Source organism: Pezoporus flaviventris, unplaced genomic scaffold (assembly GCF_033815535.1).
Source record: "Pezoporus flaviventris isolate CSIRO_AGI_PZ_B2104156 unplaced genomic scaffold, CSIRO_AGI_Pfla_v1 ptg000066l, whole genome shotgun sequence".
Taxonomy (NCBI): Eukaryota; Metazoa; Chordata; class Aves; order Psittaciformes; family Psittacidae; genus Pezoporus; species Pezoporus flaviventris.
In genome coordinates this window covers 3,605,290-3,629,684 of record NW_026892614.1, presented here as the reverse complement: position 1 = coordinate 3,629,684, position 24,395 = coordinate 3,605,290, and the positions used below count along the sequence as shown (strand labels likewise).

Here is a 24,395-nt window from a genome sequence, read left to right as displayed (position 1 = left end):
GCTTAATTTCACTTACTGATGAGATCCATGACTTCTCGGGTCAGCAGCCTCACCAGCTGTTCCTCAAGCATCTCCTGAGACTCAGGGTTGTCATCTGCAGCATCATCCTCACTGAGGAGAACAGGTTTTAATGTGAGGGGAGACATTGTCTTAAAGTATCTCCTCTGCCTAAGCACAAGTCACCACCAGGTTCAACAGTCTTTTCCAGCCCCTGCTGGAAAGGGGCATGTAAAAGACCAAAGCTCCATCCCACTCCCCATTTCCCTTGCACACCAAAGGGTAGAAACTTACCAGAGCATGCTTCGCTGGTTGATCACCTGCCATTTCTGAGACAACCTCTGTCCAAGACAAAAGAAAAGATTCAATACTTTCCTAAAGAGCCACATGGGACACAATGCAGAGGCCCCAAGTGACAGCTGCTGATAGAAGCGCTATCATTAAAGCTGACAGAGCTTTAAACACATCTCTCATGCAAAGACCTATTTTGAATGGGACAGGAACCACTACCAATGGCGCTAAAGATGCTGTGGCTGTGCTGGCTGTAGGAGTGGGAGTGAATTGTCAGGAAAATGAGGGGACACAAGCAACAAAACCCCCACAAAGATCCTCAGGGCTGAAGGCTGAGGAGCTGATATCCACAGGTTTGGATTCACAGCAAGGGGTGCTCTGAAACAGCCAGGGTTCAACACACCTCAAAAGCATTCCCACCCACCCAGATAGCATCCAAATCATTAAGTGTTGAGGCTCTGCCCTTGTCTCTGCTGGCTTTGGAGAAACAGATGTTCTTATATGTTCCTGCTACAACCAGGAGTCTGGGCTGCCAAGGAACAGGCATAGAACAAGGTATTTTCTTACCATGTGCAGATAGGTAAAGAGTGGTCCCAGCATGGGGCAGACAAGGGTTTCATAGTATTCTGAAGGGCAGAAGAGTACCAAGGGCTTCACAAACACACCTGCACAGGCCAGTTAAGGAAGAGATCCAGCACACATGACCAGCTGCCAGGGAAACTGCAGCACATGGCCCAAACCAGCCCATTCCCCTGGGAGGCCAAGTGACAGACACCTCAAAGCCCATCTTCTTACAGCCCTGAATTAACAAGTGTCATCCGCGTACAGTGAGAGCATGAGGTAATTTAGCCCCTTCCCCAACAGGGCAGCTGAGAAAGCCAAGGGTGCTTAGCGCCCATATCCTAGATGGGAGACTGGATGTGCAGCCCTGGAAGGTGGGCTGGGAATACCAGATGGTCTCCCACACAAACACAAAATCTAGTCAGACACCCTACTGCCAAGCTGCTACAGTGTCCAAGCCCCCTTACGGCCAGAAGGCACTACCCACCTCTCATGGTGCCTCCAGGACAACACAAATCCTTTGCATTTGTTCTCTCTGACCCCATGCACTGCTGTTTCTGCTTGTGCCCTCCTAGGCTCAACACCTCATCCACACCAGGTGTATATCCCTGCTTGTTTACCCCCTCAATCACCCTTCTTTGGCTAAGCATACTGAAAACCATGCAGGTTTTCAATTTATGTGTTGAAAGCCTCCCTACCTGGCCTCAAGACAGTGATGGAAGGATACGGAGCATGGGTCGGAGTCTGTAATCAGGAATGTTGTTGAGGTTGATGAAAGCGGAGCTGAGGAGCTGGCTGGCAAGACCCTCAACAGTGTAGAAATCCTGCTGCATGGAGGGGCCTGCATTTCCCAGGATGTGGAAACTTCCAAGAAAAAAAAACAAGTTAGTTGTAAGCCTGCCAGGTAACAGGTACCATGCCTCTGGGCTGTAAGGGCTACAAGTGCTATTATCTTGAGACCAGATAGTTGTCATGCTCTTAAATACTATAGAGAAGTTTTAGCAGCGTGTTTTTTTTCTGGGATACATGCAGAGGGATAATGAATTAAACATTTAAGCACTAAAAATGCACTTTCAAGTGCTTATGTATCCTAACACGTGATTTAAAAAAGCAGCAAAGCAACAAACTATGTCAGGATATCAGGTAAGTGATGCAATCCCACTACCTAACTGCAGAAAAGCTAAAAACAGATCCACATTTTGAAGTACATTTTTCAGCCACTGTGTTCCATGAGTATGTGGTAGGTTACAACCACCAAGTACAGTTTACTACTGCAGCTCCTACTTGGATGTTACAGGACACAGCTCACGTGAGAAGTGTAGCTCTAGAAGAAGTCAGCACCCAGCAATAGCCTACTGCTCGGGCTGTGCAATGCTGGACTGCATGTGGGATACGTTGGTGCTCTTACCAATTGTCGTAGAGGGTACAAAAGAAGCCCTGCATCCTTTCTAAGACTGTTTTGTAAACAGGAGAGTCATAAAGCTCCAGCAGAGGCTGAGGGAGACCTGTGGGAGAGAACAAGCTTTAGCTACATTAATGGGAGAACATGGTGCACCTTCAGAATATGGTGCGCAGGCCCCAGCCACCTTGACAGCAGTGAGGGAAGCACCTGGCAAGATCAACCTGCATCCAAATGGGAAGAGGTGCAGCAACCCTGGGACAGAACCTCCCTCAGAGGTCAGACAAGTTCAGATTGGTTCTACCCAGAGCAGAGGTGCTCCCAATAAGATTGTCACAGTCCTCTCATTTCTCCAAAATGAAATTACTGGAGCTTATCAGAACCCACTCAGAAGCAAAGCTGACAGGCTATTAGAGGAGCTGCACAATCATTCATCTCTGTCAGCACATGCTGAACTGTATTAAAATGTTCAAGGCAGAAATTAAGGCCCTGCTGCTTTAAATGCAGTGGTTCACAGACAGAGTTTCTAAGTCAAAGAAAACAGGTAAAGGAAACATCTCCTCATTTTACAGACAGGAAATGGAGACAAGAAAGACAAAGCATACTCCCTGAAATATTTCACTGTCTGAATGGGAAATTAAACCCCAATTTCTAAAGTCATGGTCCAGATTTTATCCACAAGGCCATCCACTTCTACTTGGCTGGGAAGGCTTCTGTGTTCATAAGCTCTGTTCTGTTTTAAGATGGTCCAAGATCCTCTACCTAATACACAACCTGGAAACAAATGCAAGGGCTCTGCTGCAGTACTTGGCTCTTGCCCTCCATGACAGGTCTTTATACCAGCACTCAGGGATCCTGCTGAGCACTAATTCTGCTCAAAGGCAGATAATTACAGCATTCCCAGTCTCTCCAGCCAGAAATATCATGTTGCAGTGACCACCGCGTCATGCACCTTCATTTCATGCAGAAGAAACCAATCTGTCTGAGACCAATAACTTCTTCATTTCAGCAGGTTCAAATCACAGCAGAGTGGTGAATACTATGAAGAAGCTGGCTCTCCAGCCCCTCTTCACTTCTACTGATGGACCACTACCTCAGATACCTCTGAGAATCCGACCAGACATTCCTCCCAAAGAGAAGCCCCTTACCTAGGATGGCATTCTTCTCCACCTCCAGCATGTCCAAGGCCTTTGCAAACGTCTCCCCCAGCCTAGCCACCATCTCTGGCATGTAGAGATTGTTGTGAGTCCTGAAACAGAAGAGCACTTGGTTTATACACATGTGAGTCCACCCCTTTTGCCCTTGACAGTGGGATCCTCTCCTTCAGCTTGTGAACAGCTCTTCTGAGGCAGATGATGAGGAAGGTGAGACCAAGCACGTGTGCATGGGATCCCCCTTCCCCACCTGCAAAAATATTGGGGAAGCTGACCCGATAGAGACATGGAGTGATTCCACCTCATGTCCTGAATCTCCTGGCTGCCCCCTTCCACTTATTTCAGTTCACCCCACCCCTTGCAAGCACTAGCAGGAAAAACTCCCAGCAAGTCTCCAGTTGATGCTGGCAACAGCTTAGTAGCTCGGCCAAAGGGATCAGAGAACGTATTTCAAAAACTGACAAGACGCAGATTCTGCAATCTCAAAAGACCTTTTGCACCTGAGGCCCCTGCAGAGGGAGGGGCTGTTTCAGCTCCAAAACACACACACTGCCCCCCAGGGATGGGTCACAGTCCCCAGAATGGCAGGTGGCATTGGAGGGACTCTAGGGAGAACATCAGTCCGATCAGATGTTACTCATGGCAGACACAGGTGCCCCCTGGACAACACATCCAGCTGGGAACAATTCCGCATCATCAGGAGGTGGCCATGGTCAGCTCTCCGCGAGGGACACCAATTCAGCCACGGGTGGCTGGCTCTTGCCATCCAGGCCAAAATGGGTCCCCTCTAAGCCAGGGTACTGACACTCAGCGCTGGACTCGTTGGGGGGTGTCTCTCTCACCTACCTCTCTCCTTTGAGACCTCAGACCTCCACTCTGGGTGTCGCCAGCTGCACACAGCACAAATCCTGCAGCCTCCTCCAAAACTGCAATGCCATTGTACCTGCTGCTAGAGGTGATCAAGGGCAACTCAGTATCTCCCCCTAGAGCAGCGTTTCCCAAAGCAGGGGGGTACATGGGAATGGCTGGGGTAAGGGAGCGTGGACAGACCTCGGTATGTTCTCCAGAGTCTCAGCTTTCACTCCTGTCTTAACGATTTGTAATTATTGTTTTTATTTAATTTTGTTTTGGCAGGTCTATGTTCACAAGCCTGGCACCCCCGATGCAGTGACGTCTGCCTCGGTTACCTCCGAAACGTCAACTATCCCAGTTCTCTCTGCAAGTTTTAAATACTTCCCTGCTCACTGCACGTGAGGAAGGAAAGTATGTAAGGTTCACAAGAAAGAGCTACACAAATGACTTCTTAACGACTCATACTCTCATTCTGGGCTGGATCTAACACCGTGCAACAGGCCTCAAAGGGGGCACAAGCTGGTTTTATTTTCCCAAGAGCCAGGGAGCAGCCCAGCCGCCACAAAAGTTTGGATGATGTTGTTTCACTGACTCAAAAAAAGGTGCATTTCTGCTTGAGGCTATCCTGAAACCTGACTACTAAAATCACCTCCTCTCACATGTCTCCTGCCTGCCCCATGCCAGTGTTGGCTTTGCCTCATGGTGGGTAGAAGGGCAGTTGGGCAAACCCAAGAACTGAAATGAACGTTGAAATCTCACTACTCTAATCTCAGCAGGACGGTCCAATCGTATCCTGAAGCTGTGGTCATGATCCTTAGTTGTTTCAGAGTCCTTGAAACATTTTCTCAGGTTGGACAGGTGGGAGGGCAGATATTCACTCAATTCAAGGCTGGTCTCCCTTAATTCAAACTTGAGCCCAGTGGTAATGGAGAGAAAATGGCTAATCAGCTGCTCCCCATGAAAAAGCATCCAACAGCCCTCACATACGACGAAGATGTAGCCCCTAGGCATGTTCCAGCTGAGACTCTCGGCAGTGAGCAGCACTCCCGGGCACCCCCCCCACAGGAGAACATAGAAAAAATTTAAGAGACATTTATGCTTTAGAAAAGACAAGCAAAGGATATGGCCTTGTGGGCAAAGGACTTGGGGGATTTTCAGCGATAGTCACAGCTCTGCTGGAAAAAACATCTGATGCCTAGGGAGGTGGGATTAAAGGCCAGAAGATGAGTCCTTTAGGACAGTTCATGCTTGAAAAATCTTTATCCAAAGCTGGAGACGTCTACAATGAAAATGCCTACAGCATCCATGTCTATCCAACAATTCTTTCACAAGCATTAATGCCTTGGTAATGTCAGCATCTCATCAAGATGAGCTCCAGAAAAGCCTTTGTCCATGCAAAGCATTTGCTGAGCCTAACCAGTCCATTTGTAACAACACACGAGCAAATGTCAACACAATAAAGGTGCCGAGCCAATCGGTTCATGCAGCTACTGACTCCAGACACATGACTACATGTGCATCTGTCTGGCTAGAGATCATGATTTGGGTTTAACTTCATGAGAGGACAATTTAAGCCAGAAGAGGTAGAAAGCACCTAGGTGAAAAGAGGATAGGAGAATCATCACCTCAAAAGCTGCAAGCAGTGATTAACAAAGCAGCCTCAAAATACATTGGTAAATACAGCCACCAAAGACAAAGACAAATACGGGTGGGTACAAAGAGATGGCACTTAAAGCTACCTTACTTTTTCTTGTTACCTAGACTCCCTCTCCTTCCTCTTGGCTCTTTGGTCTCATCCATGACCTATCTTCCAGCTATTTACCCTTGAAAACAGCCAATGGCTTAAGAACATTCACTGCTTCTGTCTGCAAACACATCAGAATGCCACCTAGTATCCAGAGTGCAGCAGACACAACAGCTTGCCCTCCAAAATGCCTTTTTTTTTTTGCATACTGGTGCCCAGCTTGGCACTCAGTTTAGCTCTCAGTAGGATCCATGTTACTGCCATCTGCAGATCTGCTCACACAGTAACCAACACAATCCGTGAGGACTTCCACATCTGCTTCCTGCATAAGCACATGAGCAACACTGGGCCTTGCTTATCCCCATGGAAAGCTGCCTAATGGCACAGAGCTAAGAGAAGCACCCACCTCTAAAAAGTAATGCAACTATGCTCCTGAAGGCATCCTCAACACAGGCAGCTTTCCTGCCAGCCAGAGCTCCTCATATCCCTGTACTTCCTCTACCTGCTGACAGACTGCTGTAGACTCCATGTCCTCTTGCATAATTTGTATTAAAGACAGCCCGAGGAAGCAGCACATGGAAGAGGCACTCAAAAGGCAGCAAAAATATACCAGAAGCTCCCCAGCACAATCTCTAACTTCTCTAGAAAGGCATAAGCATCATCAACATTTGCAATGAACTGAGCTTGCAGCTGTCACAAACAGACACCTCCACATCCAGCAGCAGCCAAAAAAGGTATGAGGTGGAAGATCTACTGCTCTTAATACATCATTCATTGGTTCTTGTTGGAACATTCGGCCTTAAGAAAAGCCTGGATACCTTTGAGTGAAGTACAGGCTGCTCCATGTACATTACTACAAAGTGCTTAGAAAAGATTTTGGTCTCCAGGGAGGATGCTTGAACAACACAGATCCATTGTGTCAAAAAACAGCCAGGGAACCTCTTCCTTTAGGTAGATGGGAAAGCACTGGCAACAGAACTAGCTCATGTGTTTTCCTGGAGGTGGTAAACAAGAGGGCACAGATTTTCTGCTTCTTTCCAGGTAGGGATAGAGTTTGACAGAGGTTTCCTAAGTTTGTTGTGACACAAATCCAAGTGTTCTTAATAATATGTAAGTTCCAGCAAGAAGAGCAATCACACAAGCAAAAAGTCTGTCTGTTGCAGCCTCTTCAGACCCTGGGCACTGGTTTTGTTGGTCTCTCACAATATGGAACATGTTTCAGGCTCTGGAAGAACTGGCATGAGGCTACTTCTACTCAGGCAATTCCACTTGATAGGACCTTCACCCTTCCAGGATAAAACCATTTCTGGGATAAAAAATCCAGGATAAAAGCACAACTCCACAGCTCTAAGAAGATAGTTCAATCCTGCTCACTGGCCAAAGTACCACCTGCTGTGCTACACAGAGCTTTGCTAGGGTGGGCCAAGGCAGCATGTGCTTGTCCTACCTGTCCAGCATATCCAGCATTCTTACTGGAAGCAGGACAGTCCTGAGCTCAGTGACTACCAAACATACCTGACTACACAGAGCTCGAGTAATAGGGCGCCTTTCCTCACAGAACTGGAGCTGAAAATCTAAGTGAATCTGAAAATGTTCTTTCCCAACAGGCTTCTGCCAAGGACAGAGCCTCAAGTTTTCAAGTACTTAACATGTAGCATTACCTCACAGACCTGCCCCATAAGACTGGCAAAATCCCAGTGTCAGCAGTTACCCTGAGACAGGCTCCTCCTTTATAATTCTGGGAACTTTGTTATTCAGCATTCCCTTTTTCTGCCTTCTCCTGCCCCCTTCTCTGGCTACCCCAGATGTACACATCAGCGACATGCAGAGAGGCACTGCAAGATAGCAACAGCCTGAGAGTATGCATCCACGGATTTCAATAGCAGACAGTGCTTCAGGAGGCTGGTGTCCGTGTTCAGCAAAACCAGCTTAATTTAACACTGAAGAGAGAACAACGCAAACAGGATGCGATGAGAGCTGGGACTGCCCTGGTGGTGACTGGAGAGGTGGCCTTGCAGGGGCTGAGGGCAGAGCAGAGATGTTAGTTGAGAAACAATTAACTGGGTGGCAGATTTATAGCAGTGGAGGTGGGGGAGGCAACCCCAGCCCAAGCTCCCACTGGCTTTGATGGACTCTTGCAGGCCAGGCCAATGAACATTCAGAAGGCTCCAGTTTCCCCAGTGCCATTCCCCACTGTGAACAGTCAGGAACGGTACTTGGGCACCTGCACCAGCCTGTGTTCCTGCTGGCTTCACTGGGTAAACATGCTCTGAGCATTCCATGTATTATCACAGTTCAGCTTTCAGAGATTCTTAAGTCAACAAAAATTATTTCAAGTCAACTCGACCCACCTTATAAGAGCAAGTAAATTGTCAAGCAGCTTCAGGACCTGTTCAGTGCAGGGATTACGGTAGATTGGACTTCCACTGGGCATGTATCCCACCAAGAATCCTCCAGCTTTTGCCTCTTCAGGAGCAGCAGGCCAACGAGCTCGTTTCACAACTCCTAGAATGGTGTACACGCAAAAGCTTATCTGCAGGAAGAGATGTGGAGGAAGCGATTTTAAGCCACAGAACAACACGAATAAACAGGTTTTCAGAGGAACCCATCATCAACCCATCTCAAAGGGATGCTCTACAGTGAGCCTAATCTGGTGACAAGGACAAACTCCACTGGGTTTGCTGCTAAGAAAACATGAGCAACACTGGGCTTTGCTTATCCCCATGGAAAGCTGCCTAATGGCACAGAGCTAAGAGAAGCACTCACCTCTAAAAAGTAATGCAACTATACTCCTGAAGGCATCCTCAACACAGGCAGCTTTCCTGCCAGCCAGAGCTCCTCATATCCCTGTACTTCCTCTACCTGCTGACAGACTGACCCATGGCCATGGTAGGATGGCCTAGGAACTCGCTATTAGATAAAGCATTAATGCATATGGTCACATAAGTATGCGAGCAACCAGATAGGTTAACCCCTAAAAGGAAGGGTCTACACCATCAGCTCCTTCAATGTGCTGGGATGAATGTAGAGATCTGTAATGACACAGTGGTCAAACTGCATTAGTGCCAGATCACAAGCCCAGCTCTGTGGACTGCATTTCATTGTCTTCTGCAGACCTAAAGACAGCAACTCCACTGCCACTTGTCCAAGAAGTGCACACATTTCACTAACAATTCAAACAACACAAATCACCGCAGATGTATTTTAAATATATCCCATGCTGCAGTCTCAGAATGACACTTTCCACACTGCCTGGCTCGAAACTCTGAAGAGAAATCCACTGCACCAGATTTCCAAAAACCGTGTTCCAAAACCAAACTCTGCCACACAGAGAGTGAGGGACAGTGTGCTTCACTCTGTGGAATAATCTGGTTTTGCATGGCCTGCATTCTCATTGCTGTAGCTTAAGGAAGCAAAAGCCAGTTATTCTGCAATCTGAAAAACCTACTAATCTGCACCCAAAAGAAGCAGATGATCAGAAAAGATCTTATGTGTATCCACAACGAATGGGGGATGGAAGGAGGCAAGTCCTGTCTCGCTAAGGATTACACCTCTGCTGATAACGATACTCACTCTAGAGCGGTTCAGGCCACTGGGATCTTCCAAGACTGGATCGGCAATTTTGTTGTCAGCACCCACGTAGGAGATAAAGGCTTCAGGATCCGAGAGGACTCTGGCAGCAGCAGAAGACAGTAACGAGGATCATTGTTTGCGGCAGGAAATTTGAGCAGAGCTTTGCACTGGCAACAAACATCTCAAACAGAGTAGGCCAGAGCCTAGCTAGAGCTTCACACTATGTGGGAACACGATAAAAAGCACCAGAGACACGTGCACTCTCCAGACATTTGCAGTTCCCTTGGGCCATGGGGACCTAAAACCAGTGAACCTCTTATGAAGATAGTCCTGCTTGCAAACCTCTTGTGCATGCTGAGCTGCCCACAGCTGCAGCACACCTCAGCTTTAGTATTGAGAGCTCAGCTTCCTAGCTTCTCCTGGACATGAGCAAGGACATCTTTGCTCGTTTTCACAAGTTTCTCATTTTCTGCAAATGCTTTGAGCATGCTGGGAAAAAGTGCTCCTCTATCACCTTAAATGAGTCTTACCTGGCAATTTCCAACAAACAGCATTTAGACTGAGTTGGCAGTTCCCAAACTACAAGAGAGCTGTTACCAAGACTGCCCAGAGCACAGGGCGTCACGAGGCACCCCAGCATGCTCATTAGGTTTGTGCATTACCTCTGCAATGCCTCCAGCTCAAAGCTCAGAAAACCGACCCATACCTCTGCATCTCTGGGGAGAGCCACAAGCCAGCAACAGGAGCCATGAGCTCCTCCAGGAAAGCTTTCTGCCGCTCATAGTCCTTGAACTGGTTACTGATGAGGACGAGGGCCTCCATAAGAGCACACTTCTCCATCTGTGTCAGAAGGAGCTCATTGGAGAGCAGCTGCTTCACGTGGTTGTACAACACCTCGAAGTTTGGCTAAAAAAACACATCCAAGTGGAAGAGCGTTATGCACATGGTTTGAATGGGGGCCACTAGGGGAAGCAGGTAGGGTGTACTGTACTATACAGTACAGCTGGAGGAGCATGTCTACCTTACTCTTCCTCTACATAACTATCTCCTTCTAAGACCAAGTTTATCTGAATGTTCAGTCTAAAAGAGCCTCTTTTCTTCCCTATCACCCTATCATTATCCTGCATCCAGTTTACTTTAGCCTCCAGAATGACCAAAAGAAGCAGAGGAAATGTCCCTCTTCTAGACAGTCATATTCCCTACAGCAGCATCACACTTCAGAAAAAGTCTGGTGCTTTTGTTTGCTCACAGAAAGCACCTCGTTCCTTTGGCTCTCAAGTGCAAGGCTCAGGATTTTTCCATCTCCTTGCTCAAAACTAGGTTAGTAACAATTCATGTGGTTATCACTATCTCTATAGGAACGGTTGTGTTTCTTCCTTACACACTCTAGACACGGCCATGTCTTCCTGTAACCTTCTATAAATATCAGCAATCATGGCCTTCAGCAAAGTCATCTGAACATATTTTGTGGCAGCTCTGGGCCCTTGGCTCTTCCAGCGAAGATGTCTAGCTGACCAACTGTAGATGTCTACAGCCAACTGTAGTTCAATGACCAGTGGAGTGGGACAAAGACAAACCCACTAGTTTGCAGCAGCTACTGCAGAATGGAGACTGGAACGCCTAAATTACATTAACTACCATCCTCAAAAAATGTCTTTGCTTAAGCTAACAACGTCCCATGCTGCTCCCACAGTCCTACAGCCATTCCATACAAACACTGCTAAAGAAAGGAGTTCACAGCTGCATGCTGGGGCAGGCTGTTTAGTTCAACAAGACCAAATGAAACACTGGCTCATGGATTTTAAGAATATTTGTTTTTCTAGTCTCCTCAGGCTAATCTGGAAAACAAATACTCTCCTCTTGCTCCTATGTTCTGTTAAGTGACAGAAGCCTGAAGATTAGTTACTGCTAGCATCTTCAGCTAAGGAATGAACCGAGACCACCACGAGTGACAAAAGGGAAGTTCAGCAAACATTCCCATAAAACAAATCTAGTGCTGCATGTAGCCTCCTCATAATCCCTTTTGCATTTAACTCGTCACCTTATAAATCAGCTCTTCAGGCAGAAGATTTTTCAGGGGTGGGGTGGGGAAGAAAGGAGGTGCAGGGAATAAAGCATTTTGCCATTTGCACAGCAGGAATGTTTCTTGGAAGAAAAACAGAGGCTGTAGCCAAAGAAGCTGAAGATCCCACAAAATCCAGCTGAAATTGAGGCAAGACTCTTCATGATACAGTTGCATTTACATACCAGGACAAGCTGAGGATAATCCCGACACATCTTTATGATTGAGGAGCATGCATGCCTTCTCACATTCTTCACTGCTCGAGTTCTAGGAGCCTGGACAGACATAACAAACTTCAATGCAACAAAAGAAAAGTTCAGAAAAATGCAGGGATTTTCAAGAGACAAATGCATTATAAAATTTTCTGCACTGCTGAGTACAGACCAAGAAAGCATTTCCACACCACCCCCCCCTGAACAATCACCCAACAAACAAATTTTCCCTGGAGCTGTAGCCAACTCAGGAAGCCCATGTTCAGACAAGGTCTACTTTGGGAGCAAGGATGTCACGGCTTTTACTATTTTAAGGCTCCCAAGCATTCCCTAGGGTAGCTAGCAGCTTTGTAGCCATCCTTCACAGCCATGTATACCAACCACTGAAGAACACCCACAGCTAATGAAGGGATTTTGTGTTCAGGAAGGCCAGCATAGACCAGGGGACTAAGTACACTGGCCTTAGACCATACTTGTGGCCTTCTAGGTTTGTGAGCACAGGCTTATTAGGCTGTGGCAACTAAGAAGAGATCAGTTATGTCTAGACTTTCAAGCCCTTTCCAGGAGCTATACTTGAGAAGCCTACTACAGCAGTCTTCAGACCCAGCATGTTCTCAAATAGGATATAGTTTGATCCAACTGTTATAGCTCATTAGTAGATAATAATTCAGACATACCTTACTTTCTTCTATAACTTCAAAGGTAACTGATGCAAACAGCTGTGAGAAAAGATCCAAAAATTCACATCATTTGTTAATATCTAGCACACGTGTTTTGAGCTCAAAGACTAGATCATAAGACTTTAGTGCAATTTCATTAAAGTCAGTGAAGACCTCTTGACTAAGTGGAAAGATGAACTGGCAGCACAGTGAGGTCTTGAAATAAAAAAAATGGTGTTTACTGGCCAGAGCGTGCACTTAATGTTAAGATTTAAGGCTAGGAACTGCAAAAATCGGTGTTATTTGACATTGTTTCTTCTTGAACAAGATTCAATCTCGGTTTTTCCCACCTTTAACATGAAGGATAGCACTTCCCTAACAGTAACATCAAGAGAATTAACTCCTGCAGTTTAGTACAAGGGCCCTGCACCACAAAAAGCCTATCTGATTTTAAGCAGGGTCTGCAAGTACCTACCTTGGAAAGTACTTGTGGTAGGTACTCTGGTCGGTAAGTGACAAATGGGAAGAGAGCAGAAACATTGGTAAGCACACAGGACAGAATGAGAGGATCCTTTGTCTCAAAATTAAGGACAAGCTGCAGCAGATCTATGCCATCATTCACTGGAATTTCCTAAAAGGTCAACAAATGGAAAGAGGAAATCAAAAAGGAGACAACATTCACTACTTCAGCCTGTAGCACACATCCTGTAACTCCTAGAGCTAGGTCACAGAGCTGCTGCTATCACATCATGCCTCTCAACTGAACGCAACTGTTCTCAAAGCAGAAAGAAAATAAGGAGAAACCTCTATTTAACAGCATGCTTACGTGCACTTGCTGAGGGAAAAAGGACAGCAACATTGCCACTGTTGGTAGGGCAGTCTTGAGATGTCAAACTCAAGTCCCCATAGTGCTGCTTGCATATCTGGGAAAGGCAAATTTCCTCTACCTCAGTTTGTCTCCCAATTCTCCTCTTAACTCTGGTCCAACAAATTCCATGCTTACCAACTACATCAACCCATGCAATTAATTTACTGTGGTTACAATGATGAACTGAAGTTCAGGAGAAGCCCGATCTAACAAAAAAAGAAATCAAGTCAGCCTACATAAGACTGAGGAAAAAAAAAATGCTTTCTCTCTGTTGCCTGCTGGGAAACAAAAAAAGCAGAAAGAAATCACTTCCAGCCTCCTACTCCCTGAGCAGGAGTTTCTCTCACTTAAAGTTCAAATAATCTAATCAGAGGATAATTAAAAACAATAAACATGGGAAAATTCCACTTAAGCAATCCTCCTCTAGCAAGGCACATTTCACGGTATGCCACCTGAGTGCTCTCCTGTCACTTCTCATGGCACAGTGTCCAAAATTAAGCCAGGATGAGTTTGGCCTCATCTAAAAAAGGGTCACTACTCTTCATAAGAGTCACTCAACAAACATGGTTTTTTTCATGGAGGTAACTAGTTACTACAAACTTTTCAATGACACCATAGCTGAAAAAAACGCACTCAGGTCAACCAAGAACAAGCCAGGAGAGCAGGAAATGGCATCTGATACACATACATCTTTATCCAGGGTTCGAAACATCTGGCTGATGACACTCTCCGAGAAGAAGGTCATGGCATCCCACTGCACAAAGGACGGAGAGAAGATGGAGCAGAGACCTTCGCCTGTTTTCGCTGAAAGGAAGAGAACACTGGAGCTCTCACCATGCTCCTCCCCACATGCACAACAGCAGCTGATAAGCTCCTTCACAGCAACATCTTAACACTCAAGTATTTTGGACACACAGCAATCCCTGAGGATGCCTGGCAGGGATGCACAGGGAGCAAATAAGGTGCTCCAATGTGATTTGCCTCATTCAAGCTAAGGCTCCTGAGACACAAGTCTGATATCTGAGATACATAGAGAGCAACACCAACAAATCAAAGAATGGAAACAGAGGGAGAACGCATGCCCAGATTCAGCACCGCAGGCAAGACTGCCCTCAGTGTGACCCTACAGAGCACCAAGTGGCTTTCCTTCATAGGAGGAAGGCAATGTGACTGACAGAAGGACTTGTCAAAAAAGCAGAACTCCCCTGGACAGAAAAATAATGTTACAGAGATAACAAGGCTCAAATAATCGCAAAACTGTGTCACGAGTGACAGCTGCATCTGTTTTGCAGAGGGATACGGGGGGAGGAAAGGAGGAGCCAAGGGCTTTACATTAGCTGTTCCCTAGGTAGGCTGTAAAGGGTTAAATGTGGGGAGGAATGAGCCTGATTTGATTTTGTTTTTAACTTTCTATGATCTTAAAGACCAAAAACCTTGTGTTAAGTCTTGGTCCACCCTTAAAAAGATAGGGCAAAGAAGCGGCTTCTCAGCTTGAATTAAAAACCAAACCCCATATCAATCTTGTTTTTTCAGGTAACTTACAGTTCATGGGTCCAGTATCAACAGGAATTGTGAGCTGGTACTTCAGCCATTCACCAGCCATCTGAAAGCCAGTTCGAGGGTCCAGACGACATGCCATCCTCATCACCTCTCCTTGCTGGGCTCGGAAAGCTGCAGTGGAAAATGAGACACCCTGCAGCAAGCTGATGTTGCAAACGCTCGCTTCCCCAGAGCAGACCTGGGAATGTTACGGGCTGCTGCTGCGGCAATAGTTGTGCAGTGAGCTCAGATTTACAGCCAGCAAACTAGGTGTAACAGAACGGGCAATATTTGAAGTGATTTAAATGGACTAAAAATAGTGATGGGTTAACATAAAAAGAAGTGCAATTAAAATGCAATATGAATTATGAAAATCTATGTTAAAGCCAGAGGTACTACAATTAAGCCTCTTTTTCATAAAAAAGAAACACCTTCAAACTATACATGTTTGCTGCACCTTGAGATACTGAGATACAAAAGCAGCATTAGATAACTTATGCTTCCTTCAGATAAACACACTTTTCTAGATTATTTGACTTAACCCAACTCAGATTCTAGGCTGACAAACTAATGCAAACTCAAAACCCCAAAGAAGTCTTTTTTTTTTACTTCGAAGATACTAAAAGCTTCTCTGTGATAATGAAGAGATACTGAAAGATTCTATGTTTCCACACCAGAATCTGAGCCCTGTGATACTGAAAGTAAACTAGAGAATAGGAATTTCATTTGTTCCAAAATATTCCAGTGCATGACCACACAAAAAAAATAGGCTCTGCTGACTACAGATGTAACTTAAATCTTTAAAACAGAAAGGTACAGACAACAGCATCTGCACAGGATGATGGCAACGTACAGTTGAAGAAGGCGTTGAAGTCCTCATCACTGTCAAAATCAAAGCGGGAATATTCACAACTGGGGCTGTCTGATTTAGAGGGAAAGCCCACCTGGAGACAGAGCAGACAAGGTCAGGAAGGAAAAGTTACCCATCACAGCTAACTCCAGTTACTTGCCAGACTGAAGACAAGGAGCAGACAGCAAAATGCTGAGACAGAGCTGTCTGCTCAGCAGCCAGGAGATCAGGTCTCTGGCAGACACAATAAAAACGTAGTTTCTCTCCCACAGGCCACATTCATGTAGGCACCTTCTCACAACTATCTGGCCGCAGTTCCCACATACCTTCACCAGGTTGGTCATAGATGCTCGGAGGTACTTGGGAATCATACCCAGCAACAAGGGATCGCGAGACAAAACTTCATGCCGGAAGAGGGCTCCCCATGTGATCTGAGTGGAAGATCGCAGAAACTAGGGGAGAAAAGAGGGGAAAAAAGAAGGATGTCAGTGCTGGAATTTCCACTGCTACCACTGTGTTCCTATCAGAAGGCAACAGCAAATTACAGTGACTATTCAGTTGAGGCTAAGGCACCCTGAAGGCATAAAATTCCAGAATGCCAAGTCTTTAAGTAAATACTAGGGCTGACTGCAAATTCTGTACTTTGTATGCAGGATCTAAGTCAGGCACTGTCCCTAACAGGGTGGTAATGGAGAAGAAACCACTCTGCCTTCCAGGTCTTCAGCTGAAATGGAAAGCAGTATCCGGCAGCTCAAGTGCTGCAGTTTACTGCAGGTTAGTTCAATTCACACATTCTTACATAAACATACACAAGACTTTCAGGCCTTTACATACCTGGCTGGGATGGGTTGTAAAGGCTAAAAAAGAGTCAAGGTATTTTCCAAAGTTGGGTGGTGTTTCAACATCAGAATCTGAGCCCTATGAGGAAGACAAACAATTTCAGACAAAATATTAACTCTATGTCACACTGGACTCACAAGTGCTCTGTCTCTGGGTAAAGCAGAAGCACTACAAGGCCACAGACTGTAAAGGAACAGAGACAAAAACCTGAACAACTGTGATTAGATCAGTATAGCCTGAGAAGTAGCAGGTTTTGCTGAGCAGCCTCGGGCTGCTAGAGACAGTACCACCCTTCAAGGGAAAAGGGTGACTTCTCAAACAGTGGAGTTCTGCTAAAACCAAATTCATGTCCACTGCTGCTGCCATGAGTGACAATTTTACTCCTACTGGGTCAAGCAGACCCAGCAGCAGCAAAGTGGAGGAATTCACAACTGCAGAATTTCATACATACACCCAGATTTTGCTGCCATTCCTCCAAATGTTTCCTGTATTTAATGTATGGACATCTCTTACCAGTAACTTTGTGGAATGTCTGTCAGGAAAGTAGGTTTTGCCCAGAGCCATAAATTCATGGTTTTGCAGCTCCTCATGATCATAGTATGACCTAGGGCCCTTAAGAACCCTGTTCTGGAGCTGTACAGCTCAATGTTGCCTCTCCTGAGTATGAGCGAAAGGAGTCAAATCTCCACCTTATTACTTCATCTATGCACTAACAGCTTTCACTGCCTAACAGCCAGTAAAGTCACTGCAAGTAATAATACACCCTTTGTTTGCTGTCCATTCTTTTTAGGGATAAATTCTCAAAGGTTTTGGGTTTTGGTTTCTTTTTCCCCTCCCTGTGAGAATTTACTTTGGTCTATCGCTTGCACAGGATGCTTCAGTCTCCCTATGAGCAGCATCTCTCACAAGCCTCCCTTCTTTACGGCAAAGCACTGCTCTGAATGGAGGGAGCAGGAACTGAGCAGCCAGCATGGCATACAAAGTATCAATGCGTATCTTCATCTCAAAATTGACCCAAAGCATCAGAAAGGTGAAGAGCAGGAACAAAACCTATTTCTGCCTTCAGCTTGAGAGAATCTTGGTAGAAAAACAACATATATCCTTTTGAGTTATTTAATAGGGAAATTTAAAAAGCTTCCAATAAAACAGTAGTTTCCTGGAGCAGTTTTTCTGTAGCAGTATACAGCAGAAAACTTGATCAACTTTCAATGAAGTTTTGGCAGTTTACAGAGGTTACAGAAGGACAGAAGCAGCTTGGAATCAGGGTCCCTCCATTCTACATTCCTATGGCTTCGAAGGATAGTTATCCCACTTGCAAGTAGAGCTGTTTCTGCACTTTCCAGACGTGTGGAGAGAACCCGATGGCTACAAAATGTACAGAGAGAACTTTGGTCCTACCTGAGGGTTGCCTCACCCCCTGCCCTAAAAACTAGCCTTGCCAGGGCTGCTTCTGTTGTTAGCAGAGACTTACTAGTAACGCACACAGCTGGCTGCCCAACGCACACAAAACTTGGCAAAGTCTCTTCAAGAAAACATAGTGCTTCTCCACCAGGCCTTCTCCATCAGCTGTCCTGGGAATGAGGGAAGGGGGAAAAACAGGTTCACAGTTACTCATGCTGTAGGCAAGAGGCACACTGCTATCCATCTTGCAGATAAAAAGAGGACTAGAACAATCTGATTTCATCACAGTGGGATTTGCTTCGCTATTACCATTATTTGCTATTAGTGCTTTATTGGCACCTAAAACCTCTAGGACTGCCTCTCTGAAAGAGCTCCTCCCGATCAGTTTCAGGCTAAAAAGAAAGCTGAGGGAGCTGTGGTATTGACACCACTTTGTCCTTCAATTATAGGATTTGAAAAATCTTGCAGTTTTTCAGGTTTTGCAAGAGAAATGGTGGTTTTGTTCTCTCCTAACCCAGTCCCTGCTTCCTGCAGTTAAGCAACAGTTATCTTTGGCAAATCTTATCTACAAAGCCATTTGTATGCAGTTTCGTGTGACATTACAGCAGCAGGATGGTACTCACTGGGCAGCAGACAGAATGTAGTGCATGGCAACATCTCCAAACAAGACCATCAGAGGCTTCCGATCCTCCAGCTTGCCCTATGTGTAAAATACACCAAATGCCTCAGTTAGAACACAACTATTTATTCCCACCTACATAATTATTTATTCCCAGCTGCAGGTCAAATTAGGAGATCCCCCCTGCCCTTCTATCTGGGGAGGTGCTCGCAGCCCGCAAGTAATTTTAGTTAAAACTTGACAAAAATTCTCAGGTATTACTGATCTCAAGAAATTTCCCCCAGCAATTCCATCACAGGAACTTTAAACTGAAAAACTGACTTTAACTCTTCTTCATGGCAGACTAGTTAAAGGCAGCTGACAAACACATAGCCCTGACACTAAGCTGCTTCTGAACATGTGGCTCAAATCACCTCTTTAGATGCCGCTGTCATTTCTTTGAGCTGCCAGATGACAGTATTTCCCACTTCACAGTTGTAGAAAGTAAGGGGGGAAAAAAAGTCAATGGGGATCTCCAACACTGGAGGAGAGGTGAGCACATGCTAGATGGGACTCCAACAGTTGCTGTATGTATTGTGCTAGCATGCCATTTACACCGAGTATCATTAGCACAAGCAGCCAAATTTTAATTTTGTTTCTTAAATAAAGGGGAAAAATATCACTGCTCTATCTGAAGAATTACATAAGAATACAGGAGGAAAACAAAGCAAAAACCAGAAGAGCTGAGGAGGAAGAACTCACTTTTCTGCTGACAGCAATCAGGAGACACTCTGCTGCTCCTATTTGGAGCTCAGGCTCATTCAGGAGGAGACACAACATCTCCAAGAGCTTACAGTTGTCTGCTGTGATGTGGCTCAGAGCCACCCAGTCAATGTAGCCAGCCAAGGTGTTGAGTGCTGCTATCCCCACGCGGCAGTTTGCCTGGGCCTGTGAACAGAGAGGGGGCAAGGAGGTCAGAGCCAGAGAGAAACACCAATTCCTGTCTAAAGCAGTACACTCCCTAGAAGAACAGTACCAGGAACCATCCTGAGAGAGTGAGACTTAGACCCTTCTGCTGCCACCTCTCACTTCTCTCTTTACAAGGATTTTGTATTAGGAGTGAACAAATCCACCTGGAAATGAGAACTGCAGGTAACAGACTCCAAAGCCTGGGAAAAGCCGAGTTCTAAGCAATCTTGGTCTTAAGAATGACGAATGCACTAACTCTTGCTTAGTTCCACTCACCTTTGGCTCCTGAGTCAGATCAGTCTTCTGAAAAAGAAAACAAGAGACAGTAAGTGAGCAGCTGTAGCACACAAACACTTCCACCCAGCCACTGCTGGACAGGCTTATTCCTGAGAGCGCAGCCAAAAGCAGCTTCACAGAGCAGCTCCCCAGTGAAGGAGGCAGCAACACCATTTCCTGCTCAGGACATCGCTGCAAGCTTCATAACCACCTCCACAGCCTCCTGGCAGGTAACACAACAGGACTTTGAACTGCAAGTTAAGCCACAATTTCCTTCTTATCCAAATGACATTCCAGTCAGCAGGCACCAGGGAGACACAGCAGACAAGGAAAGGAATTTTGGTGCTTCTTGGAAGCTTCCAGGGAAGAAACATTTGACCTTTTAGAGCACCTTACATTCAAAAGCCAGACTCTGAAAGATGCTGGTGCCTCTTACACACTGAGATTGATGTCTGAAAAGGGCAAATGATTTGTCCACAGTCAGACAGGCAGCTGGAGAGAGAGCTGGGGCAACAGCTTACAGCCTGACTCCCAGTTCCAAACACTGAACAGCAGCAAGACACTGCTTGCACCATCTTACTGACCAGTGCAAATGAGTCCCTCAGACACTCAGGTTTGATTTGATGCAAAGACACCACGAGCATGTCTTTTTGCTGCAAGGTTCTGGTTTGGAAACTCTGCTCATCAATGTAATCAGTGCAGTGATTTAAGTTAATCTGGACATGTCTCAAACATTTAGCAACAGAGCCGCCATACCAGAACTGCATACTTCTAAGCACTGCACATCATTAATGGTCTTGTCCATCAGCTCCCCCATTCTCTGTGTTCAGACAGGCAACTGAACACCCAACCCTCGGAATTTACCCTGTGCAAACATCCCAAAGATCAGCTAACCTGTGGAGTGGCGAGGACTTCTTGTTCCTGGGGTGCGCCAACCTTGCCAATCAGAAAGATTCCACCGTTAGCACAAGCAGCCACACTTCAGAGCCTCAAGCACTGCAATTCAAACCTTACCTGGAAATGCATTTCAACCAGACTACAAAATGCACCAGGGTCTCCCACCCACCACCATGAACTGCAGAGAGAACTGCCTGCTCAGCAGGTGGGTTTGTTCAGCCTGTCAGTGCACCAGGAAAGTCAGACAGGAGAGAGTTTTTCATTGACTCCAAGTTTCACGTCCACTGTATCTGAATTTTAATTCACAGTAAGAAAAAGAACAAGAGATACATCTAAGGAGCTGTATCAGTTTCTCAAATGCGCTTTGCCCTCAAATTCACCTCCTTCTCACAGGAACAGACCAGGACAGAGACTTGCCTTGGCCATCCACCTTGACATACCTGCACATCTCTGACTCTAGGCAAGAATTAAGGAAAGAAGTGTCTTTACACAAAAAGGAAGAGGGTTCCTCACCACAACTGACAAAAAATGGCTTTCTGACCTGAGCTATCAGAGAAAAAGACCAGAGAGGCCCAGATGCAATGCAGAGACATCAAACACTCTTGCATTTTGGTGTATCACCACAAAGACACCACTGCAGCATAAGAGAGCAAATACGAGCCCAGGATGGCATCTCTTTACCACCGTGTGTTACAGAAACTACCCCAAATCTACCTGTTTCTGCTACAACCACACCTTTTGTTTGCTAAGCCGTACAGCCCTAGCGTCAGCAGAGCATTCCAACAGCATGGATGAGGCACACAATCCACTCTAGCTAGCTATTTTCATTAGCAAATCCAAACTGTCAACACTAACCCTGTCAACCTCATGTGTTCAGTCTCTCAGATCAGCACCAGCTTCCAGGCCACAGCAGATCCCTACTCACAGTGACAGCAAAAGATTTCAGACAGTCCCTGCACTTGCTTCCCCAACAACTTGCGAGTTGTATCCCAATTCCTAAGCACCTCCAGGACTGACAGAACTCAAGGAAAAGAGACTCTTACCATGCGTCTGTACTTGTTGACATTCTGCTGCAGCGTAGTTAGCAGGAAGCTGAAGATCTTCTCCATGTTCTGAGTGAGGGTTTGCTGGATATCTCGTCGCCGCTGGGTAGGCAGAGTTTGAAAAGTCACTACGTCCTCTGCCAAACGTAGGAGAATGAACATCACCAGTTCCGTCTGAGTTTCCTGACATCCCAAAATGAAATACACACCATCAGCACAGTTCAAAGACTAAAATCCCTAGAAGCTAGGCCAAAGATGTATGGAGAAAGTGAACATGCATGAAGATACAAGTCACATCTTGGGAAAGTAAGACAGAAGGACGCCCCACTCTTCTGCTAAAATCATCTCCTAGAATAACTTAATCTAACAGGGATTTTTGAGTCCATCATCAGTCTGTCTCATCTGAGCACAACTGAATTAAGCTTTCATCAGGATGATGGAAGACCAAAACCCATGCTATGACCAAGCAGAAGAGAACAGACAGGTGTGTCTCATACCCCTTGCTTGGAGAGGGTATCCAGCTCCTTCAGCATGTCAGGCCAGTGCTGAGGCCATTCGCGCTTGATCATCTCCACCACAATGCGAGACAGAACATCCTTAATATGACTTTCCTCCTCCAGAATACTCTGAGTTCCCTGAGACAGAGGGACAGAGTTATCAAAACAGCAAACGTCAGACATTTGTAACTTTGACTTGCAAAGCACAGTGGTCGCAAATATTCTAAACCACAGAAAAACAACGAAACAAGACTGAGCCGCTCTCCATCCCAGCGACCTTGGATGACACTCCTACACTCCCAAACACCCACAGCTAGTGAACTCCGAGAGCCAAAAGGATTTTCCTCAGACAAAGGTCACTTGGTCACAAAAGCAATCATAATAGAGAAAACACGACTAAGATGACGAGTTTGATATTCTTGAAAGTATAAGAACACCCATCTTTACTAAACTGCCTCCTAAGAAAGAAAGCACTGCATATACATTATACAAGACTTGCAACTTCTGCCACACGGAGTGACATGGTTATTGACCCAACTACAAGACAGAGAAAATCCCTGGAACAACTAAGGATGCACAGCAAGAAAGTAATGAAATGCACAACTGAATTCAGGTACTGTGTGCTAAGTAACTGGAATCCTTTGTCCTTTCACTCCCGCTTTCTGTCTTCAGGTGACAGAATCATACGTCAGATAACAGCCTGTGGTAGAAGGCACTTACACTGGATATGAGGCCCATGACATTGTTCTTTAGATAAACTTTTTCTAGGCGAGGCATACTGTTCCACCGGAACCTGTTTGAAAGAGCAACAAAAATGACATCAAATCAAAATATTTATAAAGATCTCTGACTTGATTCCCAACCACCGCTTCTTTACCTACAGGGACACTACAGCTCCCAGGCTCTGCCAGGGCCCAATGCCTTAATGAAAAGGCTGAGTTAAAACTGCTGCTGGCAAATGGGCGTGCACCACTGAGGTCAACACACATGGGGAGCAGCAGCAAATGCACAAAGCATCAGGTCTGTAGAGGCGGCAGAGACGAATCTCGGAACTGAACTAATACAAAGCCTCTTTGTTAGCATGAGGCTATGGCCAAAGAACGCTGCAAAGACCTACTGATAACCCTGCGTACTTGTTTACACCTTGCAATGTCAAGGTACCTTAGTGCTTGGCGAATTAACCTTCCCAACCTGCCTGAAAGTTGTTTTTCTCCTCTCCTTATTTTACAGGGAAGGGAAAAAAAGGAGCAGGACAGCAACTGCTCTCTGCTGCGGAACAGACCCTTCACATCCTCCAAGTGCCTCCCTGCTGAGGGAGGCGCCGGGCCGGGCGCAGAACCCACACCAGCGGCTGTGTGGCAGCAGGCCGGCTCCCTCCCCGGCACAGGCAGCGGGACGAGCTGCCTTACTTGACCACATGCTCCAGGATCTGCAGGCCGAAGTGCCGGACGATGGCCGTCTGCGTCTTCTCTGCCAGCTTCAGCCCGCAGGGCACACAGATGGGGCACTTCTCCTTGAACTCCTCGCAGAACTGGGGAAGCACCGGCAACACGGGTTAAAACACAGGAGCGGGCACGGGGCGGCCAGTGACGGGGGGCAGCCGCAGCCCCTCGGGAAGGACAGCGTTTAGAGGGGGGCGCCCGACCCCCTCAGCGCCGCGCAGGCGCAGCCCCGCTGCCTTCCCCCACCCACTGCCGGCTCCCAGAGTCTTGGCGGCTTTACCCGGGCCCGGCACGTCCCCGTCCCTCACGCACCGGGCCGGAGCTGGTCCCGGGGCCGTGCGGTCGGGGCACCCGCGTGGCCGGAGCCCGGCGCCTCCCCTCCGCTCCCCGGCCGAGTACCTTGAGCGCCTCCAGGCGGTAACGCTGCGTGGAAGCCGGGTCCATGATGACGGTCACCGCCTTCACTAACTGCTCGCAGAGGCTGTTCACCTGCTCCCCGACCATGGCAGCGGCCATGGCAGCTGCAGCGGCGGCCACAGCAGCGGCGGCAGCCATGGCGGCGGCAGCCACCGACGGGCGAAAAGAGGGGGCACCCCGTAGCGGGCGCACGCGCGGCACCGCAGCAGCCTCCGCGCATGTGCCGGGGAAGGAGGAGGAACTAGTGGGGAAAG

The 24,395-nt window shown here is 46.7% G+C and overlaps 1 protein-coding gene across 4 annotated transcripts in view; it reads right to left on the bottom strand.

Moving 5' to 3' along the window:
• The window catches only part of XPO5 (exportin 5), a 29,531-nt gene extending 5,172 nt beyond the window's left edge, over nucleotides 1-24,359 (bottom strand). The window contains exons 1-27 of one of the 4 annotated variants that reach the window (XM_061470977.1): nucleotides 24,124-24,359; nucleotides 23,692-23,813; nucleotides 23,003-23,075; nucleotides 22,283-22,420; nucleotides 21,786-21,968; nucleotides 20,740-20,781; nucleotides 19,846-19,872; nucleotides 19,363-19,548; nucleotides 18,626-18,702; nucleotides 18,073-18,172; nucleotides 16,596-16,679; nucleotides 16,088-16,213; nucleotides 15,765-15,855; nucleotides 14,915-15,043; nucleotides 14,061-14,176; nucleotides 12,980-13,135; nucleotides 12,523-12,564; nucleotides 11,819-11,926; nucleotides 10,278-10,477; nucleotides 9,572-9,671; nucleotides 8,350-8,531; nucleotides 3,397-3,497; nucleotides 2,258-2,354; nucleotides 1,577-1,713; nucleotides 856-953; nucleotides 292-338; nucleotides 17-111 (exon numbers count right to left, since the gene is read on the bottom strand). In XM_061470977.1, coding sequence (XP_061326961.1) covers nucleotides 17-111; nucleotides 292-338; nucleotides 856-953; nucleotides 1,577-1,713; nucleotides 2,258-2,354; nucleotides 3,397-3,497; nucleotides 8,350-8,531; nucleotides 9,572-9,671; nucleotides 10,278-10,477; nucleotides 11,819-11,926; nucleotides 12,523-12,564; nucleotides 12,980-13,135; nucleotides 14,061-14,176; nucleotides 14,915-15,043; nucleotides 15,765-15,855; nucleotides 16,088-16,213; nucleotides 16,596-16,679; nucleotides 18,073-18,172; nucleotides 18,626-18,702; nucleotides 19,363-19,548; nucleotides 19,846-19,872; nucleotides 20,740-20,781; nucleotides 21,786-21,968; nucleotides 22,283-22,420; nucleotides 23,003-23,075; nucleotides 23,692-23,813; nucleotides 24,124-24,279 — 3,013 coding nt within the window. In that variant the 5' untranslated portion in view covers nucleotides 24,280-24,359. The remainder of the gene's footprint in view (nucleotides 1-16; nucleotides 112-291; nucleotides 339-855; nucleotides 954-1,576; nucleotides 1,714-2,257; nucleotides 2,355-3,396; nucleotides 3,498-8,349; nucleotides 8,532-9,571; nucleotides 9,672-10,277; nucleotides 10,478-11,818; nucleotides 11,927-12,522; nucleotides 12,565-12,979; nucleotides 13,136-14,060; nucleotides 14,177-14,914; nucleotides 15,044-15,764; nucleotides 15,856-16,087; nucleotides 16,214-16,595; nucleotides 16,680-18,072; nucleotides 18,173-18,625; nucleotides 18,703-19,362; nucleotides 19,549-19,845; nucleotides 19,873-20,739; nucleotides 20,782-21,785; nucleotides 21,969-22,282; nucleotides 22,421-23,002; nucleotides 23,076-23,691; nucleotides 23,814-24,123) is intronic. The other 3 variants (XM_061470980.1, XM_061470981.1, XM_061470982.1) reach the window with 3 other exon arrangements.
• Nucleotides 24,360-24,395: the final 36 nt, after the last annotated feature.